The sequence below is a fragment of the Phalacrocorax carbo genome, chromosome 21, assembly GCF_963921805.1.
Source record: "Phalacrocorax carbo chromosome 21, bPhaCar2.1, whole genome shotgun sequence".
Lineage (NCBI taxonomy): Eukaryota > Metazoa > Chordata > Aves > Suliformes > Phalacrocoracidae > Phalacrocorax > Phalacrocorax carbo.
In genome coordinates, this window is record NC_087533.1 from 685245 (window position 1) to 701180 (window position 15936).

General features: G+C 46.2%; 1 protein-coding gene across 3 annotated transcripts in view; it reads right to left on the reverse strand.

The window, feature by feature from the left end:
* PKNOX2 (PBX/knotted 1 homeobox 2) overlaps window positions 1-15936 on the reverse strand; it is a 91843-nt gene that overhangs the window by 26916 nt on the left and 48991 nt on the right. For 2 of the 3 annotated variants that reach the window (XM_064470767.1, XM_064470768.1), the window contains exons 2-4: window positions 10041-10192; window positions 9629-9713; window positions 1053-1161 (exon numbers count right to left, since the gene is read on the reverse strand). In XM_064470767.1, the coding sequence (XP_064326837.1) occupies window positions 1053-1136 (84 nt within the window). In that variant the 5' untranslated portion in view covers window positions 1137-1161; window positions 9629-9713; window positions 10041-10192. Of the gene's footprint in view, window positions 1-1052; window positions 1162-9628; window positions 9714-10040; window positions 10193-15936 lie in introns of those variants that run through there. The other variant, XM_064470766.1, reaches the window with a different exon arrangement.

Below are 15936 nucleotides of genomic sequence, written 5' to 3' on the forward strand. Positions count from 1 at the left end.
CCCCGCTGCGTAAGCAAGAAAGGCGGCATATTTCGACACGGGGGGAAAAAAAAGAAATTGGGAAAGAAAAAACAGAAAAAACCTCTCGGAGCGGAGGAGCGAAGCGAGCAAATGATGACACAGAAGTTGGAGGAGCCATAAAAACCCCACCAAGGTGTCGTTTGCAAGAAGTGACCTTTTCCCACTGAAGGAGACGAGCGGAAAGGAGACCTGGGTGGCTTCAGGGGGGTGTAAAACTCAATTTATTTATTTTAGCTTGTAGAGAACAGGCTTGATTTGGTTTTTTTTCCCTGGGAGGGGAGATTTTTCTGCTTTTGCAGCTGAGATATGCAGCAAATGGGGGAAAAACTCAAAATGAACCCCCGCAAAAAGCTGCTTTGAACATAAAGCCGGTTCAGCGCTCAAGCCAGATCATTCCCATTTGATCACTGAAGCCAGTAAAGTGGAAACATGATGTGGATTTGCCCTCCAAAAAGTCTCAGGATGGGCTAGAAGGCGCCAGACCATCTCTGAAATCCAACCTCAACCCCCACGTCCAGCCCATTGGGGTGCTCCAGTAGCGTTTCTCTTGGACAAACTCCTTTTCTTATAATAACTCCATAACGAAGCTTGGAAAAGTTATTCGACCCCTTGGAGCAACGTTGGAGATGAAGTCTTTTTTTCCCCCTGCCACAGGTTGCCAAAAAATTCCATAAAAATAAATGAAAAGGCCATTCCTATGGCTAAACCCATCCTGGTTTAGTCAGATGTTTTGACTTTCCAGTTTATTAACCCGCTGGCTGCAAACACGCCACCATGTTGGCTTTCCAACAAGACCCCGTGACCCCAAAATAAGCCAGAAAGGGGGAAAAAAAACCCCATACTTTGACCCAAAACCTGTCAATCCTGGAGGTTGTGTCAAGAGGGAGTTGAATTTTTGCCAGTCTCTTCAACGAACGTGTTAGGGTAAAATACTTTGCAATGGTCATTGTTTAGGAAGGCACCATAATTAATGCAGGAGTTGGGGGTCACAAGGGGTCTGGAGGAGCCCATGGGTGCTAGGGGACACTCACCTGTGGGGTGTCTTGGTAGGGAGGAGGGGGCACCGTCTGGGTGGCCATCATCGTCAGAGCCGATGCCGGGGAGACATGGTGCATCCTGGGTGGGAGTCACATCGAGAATCTGTGGGCAGGACAAATGCCGCTGCATTAAGGGACATCTTCCCCCTCAAACAGTCCCACGGAAAGGGGAAGAAAAAGGGGACAGAGAGGAGAGGTGACGTTCCTCGCATGAGTACCCCAGCTCCACCACCCAGTCTGTCCCCGGAAGAAGCCCAAGATGATTTCAGGACCCTTATCATAATTGGGTGATTATTTGAGATTTGTGATTTTTGGATAAGGAATGCATCAGCAGCAAAGCAAAGAAGGCTGCTGGCAAGGAGATCGTCCCTGGGGAGCAGCCAGGCAAGGGCAGAGCTCTTGGAAACGATGGCTGCCATCAGTGAACCTCAGTATATTTTCCCCTTGTGAGCCTTGGTGCACTCAGGGCATTTTCTTTCCACCCTTTATGCCTATAACCACAGCACTTCAATGGGGATTTCCATCCCCTTTCCAGGTATTCCTCCTTTTTGGAAGCAGGAAGGAAAGACAGACATGCAAAACCTTCCATTTTCTGAAACTATTCACCAAAAAAAACCCCACAGGATGTGTCTCTTTGCCTTTGGCCACCATGGAGTCACATCCACAGGCATTGCCTGCTCGATCCAGAAAGGACATTGAGCAGCCAATGTTGAGCTGACTGACCAGTTGACTCCTATGTTGCATTGACCAACCAGCTGACTCCTGTGTTGAGCTGACCGACCCTGTGGCGATTAAATGCGCAGAATTGAAGACAGAGAGTTCAAACCCTTGCTTGATTTGAACCGGGGAGCAAGCCCCCATTTTGCACGTCCCGTACAGACGTCCTTGAAGCCGGGAGGCAGTCTGCCGCCCTCAACCTCTCTCGAAGTTGCTCTGCTTTCTGTAAATGCATACTTATTTGAGGGGGGAACACACTCTTTTTTGGTATCCTCAGGTCCCAAGGTGATGGAGAAAGAAGAGGGGCCCCAGGGAGGGACAAATTTGTTCCCTTGAAGCTCTCGGGCTCTTGGCTGGATGCGTTGGTAGACCTGGTGTCAGGGTGTAACCAAAAATCAGCTTTGCCCCGAAGCGCCTCCTGTCCTATTATTTCACTGCAGCTGCCTGGTTGCTTCAGAAGGAAAGGCTTAAATCTTGCTTAAATCCTCAAAAAGCCCTGCCCTGGGTCCTCTCGGTTTCAGCTCTGGATTCAGCAAACTAATGAAGCCACCTGGTAAAATCTCCCCGGAGCCTCCAAAAGTGCATTTCTCCCTGCAATTACTCATTTTCGTAAGAAGGTGAGGAGGTGACATCTCTCGAAGGGCTCGCCCAGTTGCAATGCCCGTCGTTGCGTTGGCTTCCCTGTTGGCTTCTCATCCAGAAAGAATCTGCCGCACCGTCCCGCGGGAAGAGGAAATGCAAAAAGTTACACACAGTCCTCTGGTATAGTGAAGGGATCTACCAAACAATGGCATCGGTGTTGCTTTTGCCATGAAATGGCGACATGAGGAAGAAACCCTCTCACACAAGGCAGAGGAACAGGGATACCAATGAGCTCAGTAAAAACTGAGGCACATTTGGGGTCTTCAGATCGATCTCCACAGTTTTTTGGGGGAAGATTCACAATATTCTGGTCTTCTCTGTAAGGCTTCGGGCTTTACAAGCACCAAGAGAATAAATGCACTGAGCCCCCAGGGAAAGCCAAGTGCTCTCTGCACAGGATGAGTGTCAACCACTCCTACTATTTTGCATTAATGAATTAATTTTTTTTTTAACTTTGCCCTAGTATGGACAATCCATGAATTGAGTATTAAGAGAGCACACCCAAAATCCTGTGCACTGGGAAGGCAGACTGGGCTCCTTGCATGACACAGACCTCTTGCAGTGAGAAGGATATTGCCTTTATGGGATTAAAACAATGCTTTTCATCCTTTTCCCCCAACAGCAAAATAGCAGGAGGCAAAATTATCCGCTCCTGAGTGAACTCGCAGCTTAAAATCTTCACTGTCCAATGTCAAAACTTGGCTCACAGCTGCAGGCACAGCCTCAAGGGCTAACGCCACGGGGAAATCTCCCCACCAGAAATAGCTGCAGCTGGAGAAAAGCAGAATTCAGCACCGTGACGGTCTAGACACCTCGGTGGGAAGCTAAAAAAAATAAGAGGTTACTATTTGGGGAAAAAAACCCTGCTCGGCATCTATTGTTCATGCCAGGAGTGAACCTATCTCTAGTGCGTGGCCATTTATTGTGGGGTGCGAGCTTTTCGGCCAAATATATTCCCAGAAGGTGGCAGTCCAGAGCCCGGTTTAATTGCCGAATATCATCTAACTTGCTAAAATCAAGCCATTCGTTAAGGCTTTATGGGCGTTGATTTGTTCAGAGAATAGGACTTACAGCCAAGTGTAAAAAGAAAAGGATAAAAATGAGAGACAGCTGTTGCCGATAGTGGTAAATTTATCTTGGGGGAAACAAATGCACTCGGGCACCGTAAATATCCAGGGAAGCGCCTGGTGCCCGCGAGAAAAGCCGGAAGGGTGTTTCACACGGGAGCCCCCGGCCATGAATCTTGGGCTAATGGTGCAAAGCTGTCAGCCCCACGGATTTATTGGCAGCCAAACACAGGGAAGGGTCAAAAGCTGCTATTTTATACATTAATCCTTTCTTTTTTTTTTTTTTTTTTTCCTCCCACCTCTGAAATCAATTTAGCCACGTGAGCTCTTGACCATCGGCATCCGGATGACGAAAGGAGCCAAACCCCTGCCAACCCCTTGCAGATCAGCTCAAGGCAATGATCAAACCTTGGGCAAAGAATGAATTCTGGGGGGCTGGGGGTTGAGGAGGGCAGGAATTGCAGCCAACTCCCAGGGCGTTTGCACAGAGGAAAGAAATGGTGAGCAATAAAACCCATAAAGGCTCTTTCATTTCCGGAAGCGGCGGTACTTTAGGTTTTGGCAGCGACCTGAAATCAAAGTATCCTAAATTTCCTTACGAAATAAAATTATTTCAGCTATCGCTGAAATATTGCCATTAAGTTGAAAATGTATTTCCCGAAGGGCTTGCGTCTACCTGAAAGAGTCTCAGATTTATAGGCTGCTTTTTTGCCAGCAATATATTACCTCCTCTTTCAAATAAAAATAATTAAAGACTAAGTTGAGAAGTTGCGGGGGGGGAGGTTCAGTGTGGTCACTGGTGCCTTAAAACATTTTAAAAATCAAAGTATTGCAGACAGTCGTCCACCACCCCCCAGGTGAATACAGCCTCCGTCATTAATAAAACAGCCATAAAACCATATTAAAAGTAGGGCTGAATGCAAAAACAAACAAAAAAAATCACATTGTTGGGACTCGACGTTAGCGTTTTCAGTGGATAACGTTAATATTAGCTTTGCAAGGTGCAGCTTCTGTTTCTAAATCAATGGGAAAATGGGGGCTGTTTTTTTCTAGCTCACTCAGCACCTTCTGCTCCGCAGCGAAACATGCAATTGATGACGGAGGATTCAACGTGAGAAAACAGAAAATCAGCTTTTCGGGCATTTCCTCTTCTCTACCCAAAGTTTCAAAATTATTAGAGACAGTTAAGGATGTTTTTCCAGACATGGAAAGATATTTTTATGTATTAAGGGAAGATTGCCTTTTCTAAAGGGTATTTTTTAAATTTTTTTTTCTTTAAGGCTTGCAATGACACCGTGTCAGTCATGCTCCCTCTGCAGCGGGCTGCAAGTTTTTCATGCCACCATCTTCGCAGAGGACTTCTGCATGCTGGAGTTTATGATATATGCATTCATTATGTGCATATATCTAAGTTAAAATGAAGAAATATAGCTGAGGGGGAAGGGAGAGGCACCTCCAGAGGACGATATATCTCGCTCTGAACCACCAGCGAGGACAGGTTCACCCTCGGCGGGTGATGCCGACTCTTCATTGGCCATAAAGTGAATGCAGAGCGACCCTCTTGCTCTTGAATGTCTCATTTCTATCCGCCAACCTTCACTCTTTTTGCTTGTTTTTAACAAAATTCCCCCGTTACCCTGAAAGATAAACACCAGGTTTTCACAAGCTATTAAGGGAAGCCCCTTACGCCATCCTGAGCTCATTAAAAATAAATGGAATGCTATTAAATGGTTGAAAACGGAGAAGAATCCCATTTTTCAGGACATCAGCCATTCTTGGTCATTCCTCACATTAAAAGGTTGCTTCCGAGTGGGCTTGTGCGATGCCTTATCTGAGGCGTCAGGAGTGTTTGTGCAAGAAATACCTCCACGCCACCAGGTATTTTTAATTTTTTTAGGAATATTTCGTAGCCAAATTTCCTCTCACCAAATCCAGGAGAGTTTTTGCACTGGGAGCATCCTTTGCTCTTGGCCAAGATGCTGGTTCCCTAAATGCTGGCCTTCGTACCCTTCCCAGCACCCGGTTATCGAGTTATTTTCCAGTAAAAAAGGATGAACCAAGCCCTGCTACAACCACAGGCTAAAGCAGATGGAGATTCGCTATTTCTGCAGGATAAACCCTGGATCAGAGCAAACCCCTTTTCTGTTTTTCACCTAAAAAAGCTCTTGGTCAATGCGTAAGCGCTGGGGTAAAAGGGAGAGGGAAATGCCGCATCAGGCAAAACCCGAGAGTGGGAAAAAACTCTTGCTAAGCACCCATTTGGTTTGTCATTGATGGGACACCTCCCCTGCGTGAAGGGGAAAGCAGCATTTTATTCACTTGATATTTGCATTTATTTATTTAATAGTTGCAAATCCTTCTCCCAACTCCAGCTCCACAGAAAGGGGGGAGCTGCTACAGTGAATTTCCGATGAGAACAACAATTACCGCTAAGTATTTCTCTCCTCTCCAAAGATCCCCATCCCTAAAAGGCTCCAGGGATATCTCTGCAACATAAACATGAGAATAAAAACTGCAAGAGCCAGTCAGAGCTTTAGTAGACAAGGTTAATGTACCTTGAACGGCAGCATTAAACAACTTTGTTCTTTTTTTTAAGTGGAAAGCTGAGATACCTACGTACATTCTAAAGTGTTTTTATAGAGGGAGACCAGACCATTAAAGCACCTTCCAAAACAAACTAGCACAGGGAAACCATCAAAAAAGCTTCTTCAAAGTAACCTAAAAATACTTGCATTTTGGGCCATCCAGCCCCCGGCCCAGCAGAAGTTCCCAAAAGAGCAAATTGTGATTTTTTTTTTCGGAGGGCAAATCAAAAAGCTTTGAAGTGAAATGTAGCTGAGGAACCCAAAAAATGTGCAAACTTCCTCTTGCCAGAACCAAATTGTCCAGGAAAAGTCTGATTGCCTCAAGAGTGCTTGGAAAAAATAAGGAGTGGATTAATTTTCCAACAGTTCTTCGCTGCGAGCAATTAACTGTGAATAATTTATGCAAAATCTTGCCCCACGCTTTCAAACCTTGCCTTGCAGACTTCGTTTTCCATCGCAGCCTGCTAATCCCACGAGAGAGGAATCGCCGAGCACCCACATTTCCATCACGCAAACACCAAATCTCAATCCCACGCCAGCCCTGGAGGGTCCCACCTCCACGGTCTTGGCCAGGGTCAGAGGAGCTTCTTAGAGGATAAAGAAGAGGATGGTGAAAAAATGCGATGAATTTTGGAGAGATGGGCCAGAAGAAGAGGCTTAAGGATGAGTCTGAGATGAAGGCGGTGCAGGAAAAATGGGAGATTTGTGGATTCTGCATGTCTCCTGTCCCACCAGCAAAGTTGATGTCAGAGCTGTTGCTTCAAGGACGGGCAGCTGAGAAGGAACACGCTCAAGAACAGTCTTGCTCAGCAAAATGTGACCGTCAGCTGCATTTTTCCATCCCAGACTGACAACTGCAGTCCTTCACCACATTCTCAGCCAGCACAAGTATTGCAAAGTGCCAATCAGAGCAACGCCGGTGCAAAACCCACCCGCAACCGCGATGTAGATGTGTCCCAACAAAGATCCCACCACCAACTATGCAGTGACTTTTTGCAACCGTCGCTGCAGCCCACCGCATGAGCAGCAAAGCAGCCTTTAATAATGCCTTTTGGGGGTATTTATTTTGCAAATCAAAGCCCACAGGCTTCAGGCTCCTCTCCCAACACCTGCAGGAGTAATTGCACCATGTAAACGCCAATGGAAACCTGCTCTTTGCTGGGCTTGCAGAAGTTGGGCTAATAACAGCAAACCTAACCCAACTGCAGAAACATGGGTGAGACGTGCACGGGAGCGTGCAAAGATTTCCCCACCCATGGGAAAGCCCCAAAAACAGAGCAATGCCGCAGCACACCTAATAAAACGCTCTCCTCCCCTAAATCTGCCTCGTTTCTTGCTATATCCTGCTAACACGCTTGCAAATTTTCCCATTGGGAGAGGGAAAGAAATCCCTCTGGAGCCGGCTGTTTTCCTCTTTCCCATATGGCAGATAAATCAGAGCTCCCAACTCGCCAAGTTTCCGCTTCACATCCCTCTCTTGCAGCTCTCCAGCTCCTCCTGGTCTTACCTCCCCAGTGAATTCCCTTTTAAAATGCAGAATTCCCAGTGAGAAATGACTCTACAAACCAGAAGACAAAACTAAGGTTTTCCTTGAGGCATGCCAGGCTTCCCGGTAGCGGCAGAGAGCTGTTCCCACCCGAGCCCTGCGCCAAGACACCAAAGATTGCGATGTGAGCCGCTAGATTAATTGCCTCAATTTAAACATCTTTCATTTACCCATTTGGAAGCAATTTTTTTTTTTTTTGCCATTTTTCCAGCGTCAGTGACAAAAGAGTGGTTGGAGACATGACGTGGTGATTCATACAAGCTCCAGCTAGCTAGGGACACACAAATGGTTTCAAACTCCTTTAACTATGCTTAATTACACCGTCTTCTTCATTTACTCTGAATGGTAGACCCTAAGATATGCTCACCCTCGTCTGAACTCAACACAATGAGGAAATCGGGGACAAAAACAGACTACAAAGCATTTACAGCATGAGGCAGATATGCCAAATTTTCTTGCAGCTTTTTTTGCACAGTGACAAAAGGCATGACCTGGCCTTGGAGCTGCATCTCTGTGAACATACAGGCTTCAGGAGGAGGTAAGCTGAAATGGTTTTGTGCCTGCAAAATGGGGGGACCCACATATGAGGTGGAAAAGGCCAAGGGGAACCAAGTTACTTCTCCGAAGATGTCTTCAGGATAGATAATTTCTATCATTACACTTAGAACAATGCCAGCCTTCTGTTCCAGAAGGTAATTAGGTGGGCACCCATCATCACATCCTTCTGCGCCTTTAGTGGAAGGTGTCTGGACCTTGTTGGCACAATTTGCTGAATAAGTTGGGTTTGGTCTTCTTGCTGGAGATGCTTCCCAGGCCAGGTTGTGCTTGTGTCCTCCACAAGCTCAGTTTCCTCCATCGCAGGGCAGCCAGCCCTTCCATGCAAGTGCCAGGCAGCTCACGTCAAACTACTGACTGGGAAGAGGGCATCAAGGCAGGGAGGATCTCCCCAAAATGGGGTCCTTGTGGTGACCCCAAGCTCCCACAAACCATCCAGAGAAGTAATTTCAAAGTGAATCCAACCTGTACCTTTATTAGAAATGGGGCAAAACCAGACTAATAAGAAATTCAGCAGCTTCATCACATCCTTAATCATGGGGGGTTTTTGGCCGAAGGAAGGTCACCAGTGTGAATCAGGGCTGAAAGGGCAGCCTGGGGGAAATAATCCTGCCATTATTGGCCTCTGTTTATTAAAAAGCACTTTCACAGGAGGCAAGACTCAAAGAAAAGATGCTCTGCTCCACCATGGACCAAATGAAGCTTCACTTCGGGATGGAAGAACAAAAAAGTAGCTTTTGGGTTTTCCCATGAGATGCCCCCACCCTAAACATCACCAGTTTAGGAAGAAATCGGGCACTTTTTCAGGTTACTTGCACAAATTGAAGGCGGCTCCTCCATTTTCAGTGACCCAAGATTGCTCTTTGCTCCTTTAGGAGGAAAGTTGCCGCCAACGGGGTTGTATTTTTTTTTGTCACCTGCCAGCTGCCTACGGTTTTGGCACAGATCAAGCGTATCTGTCACTCTGTCAAGCCCTAATTTTAGCGATCGGGGTTGACTAAAGGACTGTGAGACCCTTGGTTTCATGTACCTCTTATTTTAAGCTCCGCGTTTCAGTTATTTTTAGCTGGTGACCATTTCTCCACATCCTACTGCTGTGCCAAAATTTTGCAGTGATAGCAGCCCATATTTCAGGGTATTTTTATAAAAATATATCTGTGTTTTCCTCCAGGCTGGCCATGGCTTGTAGGGCTCATAACAACATGTTTTCAACACTTGAGCTTTGAAGCAAGATTCTTTGCACAGCCTGATTTCTAAAAAATGAAGAAAAACGCATCAAGAAAGATTAATTCCTACCCTAAATGGTCACTGCATTTAGGGAAGAGGTGATATAACTTGGGTAGACTGGAAAAGCGCAAGAATTCCTCCACATAAAGCCCCGCTGAGGTCACAACGTGATACATCCCACTCGATTAATAAATATAATTGTCCAATTAATAAAACGCGAAGCAGCCTTACCGTTTGGGGGTGCTCAGGGAGCTGCTGCCCTCCAAGAATCCTACCGCTGCCCCGAAAACAGGATTTTCTGGGTAGGGATCACAACCTGGGAAAGCAAGGATGAAATATTTGAAATGTTGAGAGGAAATGATGAAACGAGAAGACGAAATATTAAGCAGAGGATGAAGCTTTCTGCACTAGCTTTCAGCAGTGTCAGTGAAGCCACAGTGGGCAAGGCCACCCTTAATGCACTTTTCTTGCAGGACAGTGGGGAAAATAGAAGGAATCAAGGAAAACTTTGGTGGGAATATCCCCTTGGAGGTGAAAACAGGGCTGATGGCTGAGCTAGACCAGACCTCCCAGGTTTTGCCCAGGCAGGTTTGAACATCGCCAAGAAAGGACAAAAAATAAATCAGCTTTTTAGAGGTCGAACCAAGATGTGTCCAGAAAATGAAGGCGTGCTCGTTGCCGGTCTGTCCGCAGAGGATGAAGGGCAACACAGTCCCGTCTTGTCCTTTTTGGCTCCTGGAGGGCGGCGAATTCCTGGCACGGGACCTCACTGAGGGTTAGTGGTACAATCCGGGTCTGAAAAGGGGAAAAAAGGGGAAAAGCAGTGAAATGGCATTGCCGTTGGCCATGCCCCTGTTTCGCACCAGCCACCACCATCCGCCTGGTTAATTATAATCTTCGATTGAGTGTAAATGTGCTTTTACACTCGGGCTCGGCCGGCGCAAACTAGGGAAGAGCCATTAACTCAAAAACAGGGGAGCTCCCAGCTGTTATTTAATAAGAAAAAGTCCACAGAGATGTTCGAGATGGTGCTGCATCTACCAAGGATCTGGCCTTTACAGAGGCTGAGGTTGGGATTTCTAGACCCATCTAAGCATATCCAGTGGACAAATGAAGATGAGTTGAGCAAGGATCAGCACAGCCACGGGGGTGTTTTGTGTTTGACTGCAAAAAAATAAATAGAAGAGATAAAAATACCCAGATCTCTGAATAAACATCACCCCTAGTGAGCCCCTCAGATCTCCAATATAGGTCTGATAAATGTCCCTTGATACACATCACCTCCAGATATCGCCTCTATGTTAGCAGATAAACATCACCTGAGATCTCCAATACCTCTGATACCTCCACCTTGATATCTATCACCTGGTAGAGAGCTCCTCAGATCTCCACTATATGTCTGATATATGTCCCTTGATACCCATAATCTCTCTTGAGCTCCTCAGATCTTCAGTATTCATCTGATATATCTACTTTGACATAAATCACCTCCAGACAGCTCCTCACCAATGTACATCTGCCATATACATCTTTGATACATGTCACCCGACTGGAGCTCCTCAAATCTCCATGATGTATCTGATACATCTAGCATGATACACATCACCTCTAGAGAGCGCCTCGTATCTTCAATATACATCCGATAGATCTGCCTTGATATATATAACCTGGTACAGAGCTCCTCAGATTGCTGGTATATGTCTAGTGTATGTATATATATATATACACCCCTTGATCTGCTGAACTGCTCAGATTCACATGTACATCTGATACATGCACCTCTAGATACACATCACCTCTGGAGAGCTCCTCAGATACCCAATATACATGTGATATACCTACCGCGATGCGTGCCACCTCCAGAGAGCTCCTCAGGTCTCCAAGACACACCTGAGGGACGCGCCTCTGCTATATGTCACCCATGCCTCATGTGGTGACGCCATATGGGAGACCCATGAGAACCATCTCCCCTGGTTCTATTTCCATCCCAAACCCCTTGCAATAACAACGCTCCCGTTTTCGGGCCCTCACGGACAGTATCCATCATCATGGCCAGGAGCATGGTTCCAAAGGACAGAGGTGTATGCGGAAGCTCGCATAGGAAGTGCCGTTTCTGGAAACCGGAATGTCACCGAGGCCATCAGCCAAGGAGAGATATGGAAACAATGGGGTGACTTCAGGGCAAAACAGGGCAGAAACCCCCAAACATGGAAAACTTGGTGAAAGGAGTGAAAGGTCAAGATGCCCCTTGACTTCCCAGGGAAGTGTAGGTCCTGCTGAGAGGTTTAGAGACCTAATCTGGGTTATGCTAAATGCTCAGAAGGGGCTTGAGTCCAAAACTCTTCCACCACAACAGCAGCTGAAATATCCTTATGGATATTTATGATCAGGAATATAAAAAAAATCCCAACCTATGGGGTCATGCCTTGGAAAAGCATGCACAGGCTGACTCCAAATACGCAGGAGAAGGACCCAGGCCTTGATTTGTGGTGGATTTGTCCTGACAATGTGATGAAAAAGCTCATGTTTTGCAGCAATCCTTCATCCTTGTAAAGACTTTTTTCCATCTCATGGGACAGACTTTTCTCATCTGGGCTCACCATATGAACAAAACATGAGGAGCGGAGGAAAAGGAGCAGATAAGTAAAGCTCTGCCAGTGCTAGAAGAGATCTGGTAGACTGATTTTCATCCTTGGAGGTGATCAGGGCAGAGGTCTTGGATGCTGTATGCATGTAGGACAAAAATATGGACTTGTGCAGCTGCTGCACAAAAGATGCCATTTTTGTCCCCATCACCAAGAGCACCAAGAGCCAACCGCGCCAGGGACACCCTTGCTGAGGGACGTAAGTCCTTCTGAGCCAGCACACACTTTTAGTGACTTTTAAAGCCATCCTTTGAAGTTTAGCGGAGGACTTTGAAGTCTTCCCAGCGCGAAAGGGAATGGAGGAGATGCCTCCTTCAAGATGTTCCACCGTGGGCGATGCAAGCCAGCAAGAAACGTTGTGTCCTGGGCACTCAAGGTTGCATGGAGTGTATGCCAGAGGGTCAGAAATGAGGCAGCATTAATGACAAGCCATCAATCCCCCAAAATGCCCTAATCAATCCCCCAAAATGCCCTAAATCCTGATCTACTCGACCTGAAAAACATCCAGCTGCGGAGATGGAAATGCAGCATCCCGGGATCTCAGCCTGTACCCAGACTGCAAAACGCCAAGGGCATTGCTGTTAATAAAGATTTAATTAAGTGTAAGGGAATGCTAATAAAGCTGACATTTAGCAAAACAAAATCCAGAATTTTTGCAAAAAGTCTAGGATTTTAAAGCAAGAAAGCTTCTCCTAGTGTGTCGCCTTGTTTCCAAAGGGAGCAGATCATGATGCTTCAACCTCATCACATCGGTGCTGTGTAATAGTGACGACCGTTTTTTAATAAATTTTATGCCAGCTCCTCTGACATAAGTGGAAACAATGAATGGTGAAATCCCTAATAACACTGCTGGTTTGTACTGAATTATTTTTATACCCCACGCTACTCTCAGGAGTCCATTGCAAGCTGTACTGGCCCCAAACTCTACCCCCATGGGGAAGACCAAAGAAACCCTGTACACATGAAAAATTGTGTAAAGGCAGAAATCAAAGCTCCGATTTCAGTTTAACTCTTTAAGGAGCTCCAGGGGGCGATCGCGACTCTCCGAGCACTTTGGCAACACCTGCTGCCATCTGCAGTGAGGACTATTGCACTGAAAACCTTTGCTTTGATGGTTTTTTTTTCTCCCAGCGGTGCAATTTCTGTAGCATCTCCCACTTCCAAGAAAAAGCTGGGGCTGCAAGGCAGGGATGCTCAAAGGTGCAAAGAGCAATAAGGCATTTTCACCCTTCTACCTCCCCAGTCCCACAAGTTAAACATAGCGATGCACTAACCCCGTCCTTGCTCAGAGAGAGTGAAAAGACTTAAGACATGCCCACACGCACGCAATATTTCTATATTTCTTCAAAAGCAAAGCCGTTTCGCCGCAAAACACGGTCCGAGAGAGACGAGTCGCTCCGAGGCCCGCTATAGGTGATTTGCATTATCCGAAGGGGGCACGCATGGAAATATCAGACACCCCCACCCCCGGACGTGCACATGTGCGCACATCTGGGCCCGGGGAACAAAAGCGGCCTCGCTACACCGCACGGATAAATAATGGAAAGTCGAAGTGCCCCGCAGAAGCGGCACCATACTGTTCGGCCTCAGGCGAGACGGAGGGAAATTTGGTACCCATGAGGTCTGGAACAGTGGGATTAACAACACATCAATTTTAATGCAGGGTGGGTTGGGTTGGGGTTGGAATTTTTTTTTTTTTCTGCTTCACAAACAGCAAAGTGAATGTTTGAGCATCTCGGCGGGGGGTTAATGAGGACTCTGATTAGTTATTCAGATTTGCCGATGCTGCCTCCATCCATCCTCGGATGGTGGAATAACGGGAAAGGGTTTGTAGAAAAATCCCTTAAAGATGACCTGCTTGGCTTTTGCAGCTCAGGCAGACGCAGGTTTCGGGAGGCTCATGGCTAGGGGTCCCCAAAACTGAAATCCTAGTGCCAGCTTTGGGGCAGAAAAGCACATTTTCCCATCATTTCAGGGGGGGATGTGAAAACCTGCTGATTCCTATAAAGGCTCAAGGGAAAATATTTGGATTTGTGGTGTTTTTTTCACATGAAAAACAAATTCTTGGGTGCTTTTAGTAAAATTTGTGTGCAATTACAGTCAGAGGTACATGACCAAAAATTACGGATGCGTGGACGCAAGGATTCACAGATGAACAGATGCATTGATGTGCAGATGCGAGGGCACATGGATGCACGGATGCGAGGATGGAAGGAAGGAGCGACCATCCACTGGGTTGCACAAATGCACCATCATCCACTGTTGCAGTATTTGTCACAGCATCCCACAAAAGTCTAACAGAGAGTTTTATGTCCGAGCAAGGAGCTCACCTCTTTGCTCCTTGGCCCAGAAACATTTTAAGCAGGTTGAGCTCACCCACAGCTGGTATATTTTGGGGTTCATTTCTAGATTTAGGCTTTCGTTCTTCACCTGCATCAAAGGAAAAAGGCAACCTGAGAAAATAGATGGCAGGTATCCGAAAGGATGCTGCAAAAAGGCTTAAAGGATGCAGCCAGAGCGGCATTTCGTGGCACTGCAAAGGGGGCTTGTCAAAAAAAAAGTAGGCCTTGTTTCAGGATTCACTTTAGGATTCATTATTTCTTCATCAAGAATATTTTAAGGATGGATGGCATGGCGACAGCACTCACTCAACAGTGAATTCATCCCAGTGATGAAGATCAGCACTTTATTTCTAGCTGGGTCCGAAGACCCAGTTGGCTCTTGCTTTGAGGGTCACTCAACTTAGCGTTCACCAGAGGTTTTTTTGGATAAACTCCCCGGTATTCGTGTCATTCCCCACAATGCCTGCCAGGATCTCAAAAGAAAGACAGACTGGAGTTATCCATCTGATTTTGTGAATGCCGGGGCTCTCCAGCCCAAACAGGCTCTTTTCCCCGGGACCGCCTCCATATGCTTCGACTTCGTTTTAAATGGCGCGTTAATTGTCCTGAATTAACAGCTCCAGCTGGAAGAGCAAACAAGCAATTTGCAACCTTAAGATGATGCCCAACTTATCTCAAGTGATTTAAGTCAGTTTTTTTTTTTGAGGGGAAATCTCGTCTTTCTGGTTCCAAATGCACTGCTCAGAGCTTGGCTACAACCACATCCCCGAGAGGATTAATGCACCCATTTAGCAGAAGTGGCTATTAGCCCATAGCCACAGGCGGGATGGTAGGAAAAAAAGGAAGAAATAAGAAATCTCTGCATTTGGCTTTACTTTAGAGAGAGGAGAAATACAATTGGTCCTCTTCACTGCTGGGCAACCCAATGATTGCAGTAGGGCTCATGAATATTTTCTCCCCAACACACCTTTTTTTCATATTACATTCACATTTTGTTTCAAGATATTCATGCTCTCAAAAAAAAATCTTTCAAGGTTTATCCCTTTGGCCTCTTTCATCTCTTTTTCCCTTTTCTTTTTTCAGCTGCTGCTCGAAAGAGGAGGTGAGAAAGTAAGACCACGACGATTATTTGTTTACAACTCTAGATCTTCAACATAGAATTTTTTTTTAAATGGCATTTTCATCACTTTAAATCCCTCCTAATATCACCCAGTGTGTGGGAATCAAGAAGCAAAGTCCACCCCCATCTCCCCACCCTGTCATGCCTGGTTTCAAGAAGAACAAACGGTGCTGGCAGTGAAAAGGACTCTACAGAAATGTTATTTCTCCTACGGGAACACAAAACTGCTTTGGAAATGCAAGAAAAGCTGTCTATGATTACGACCAAGTGTCTTCTGCCAGATCAAGTAGAAACTACACTTTTTACCCCAGCCAATGTTGAGTTGGGAGTCAACGTCCATCAACCCCTAACAGCCTTCCAAGAGCATCAAGGCTGGGTCCCATCAGATGACCACTGTTGTGGATGGAGTAATGGCCCTCCAGTAAGGTTTTC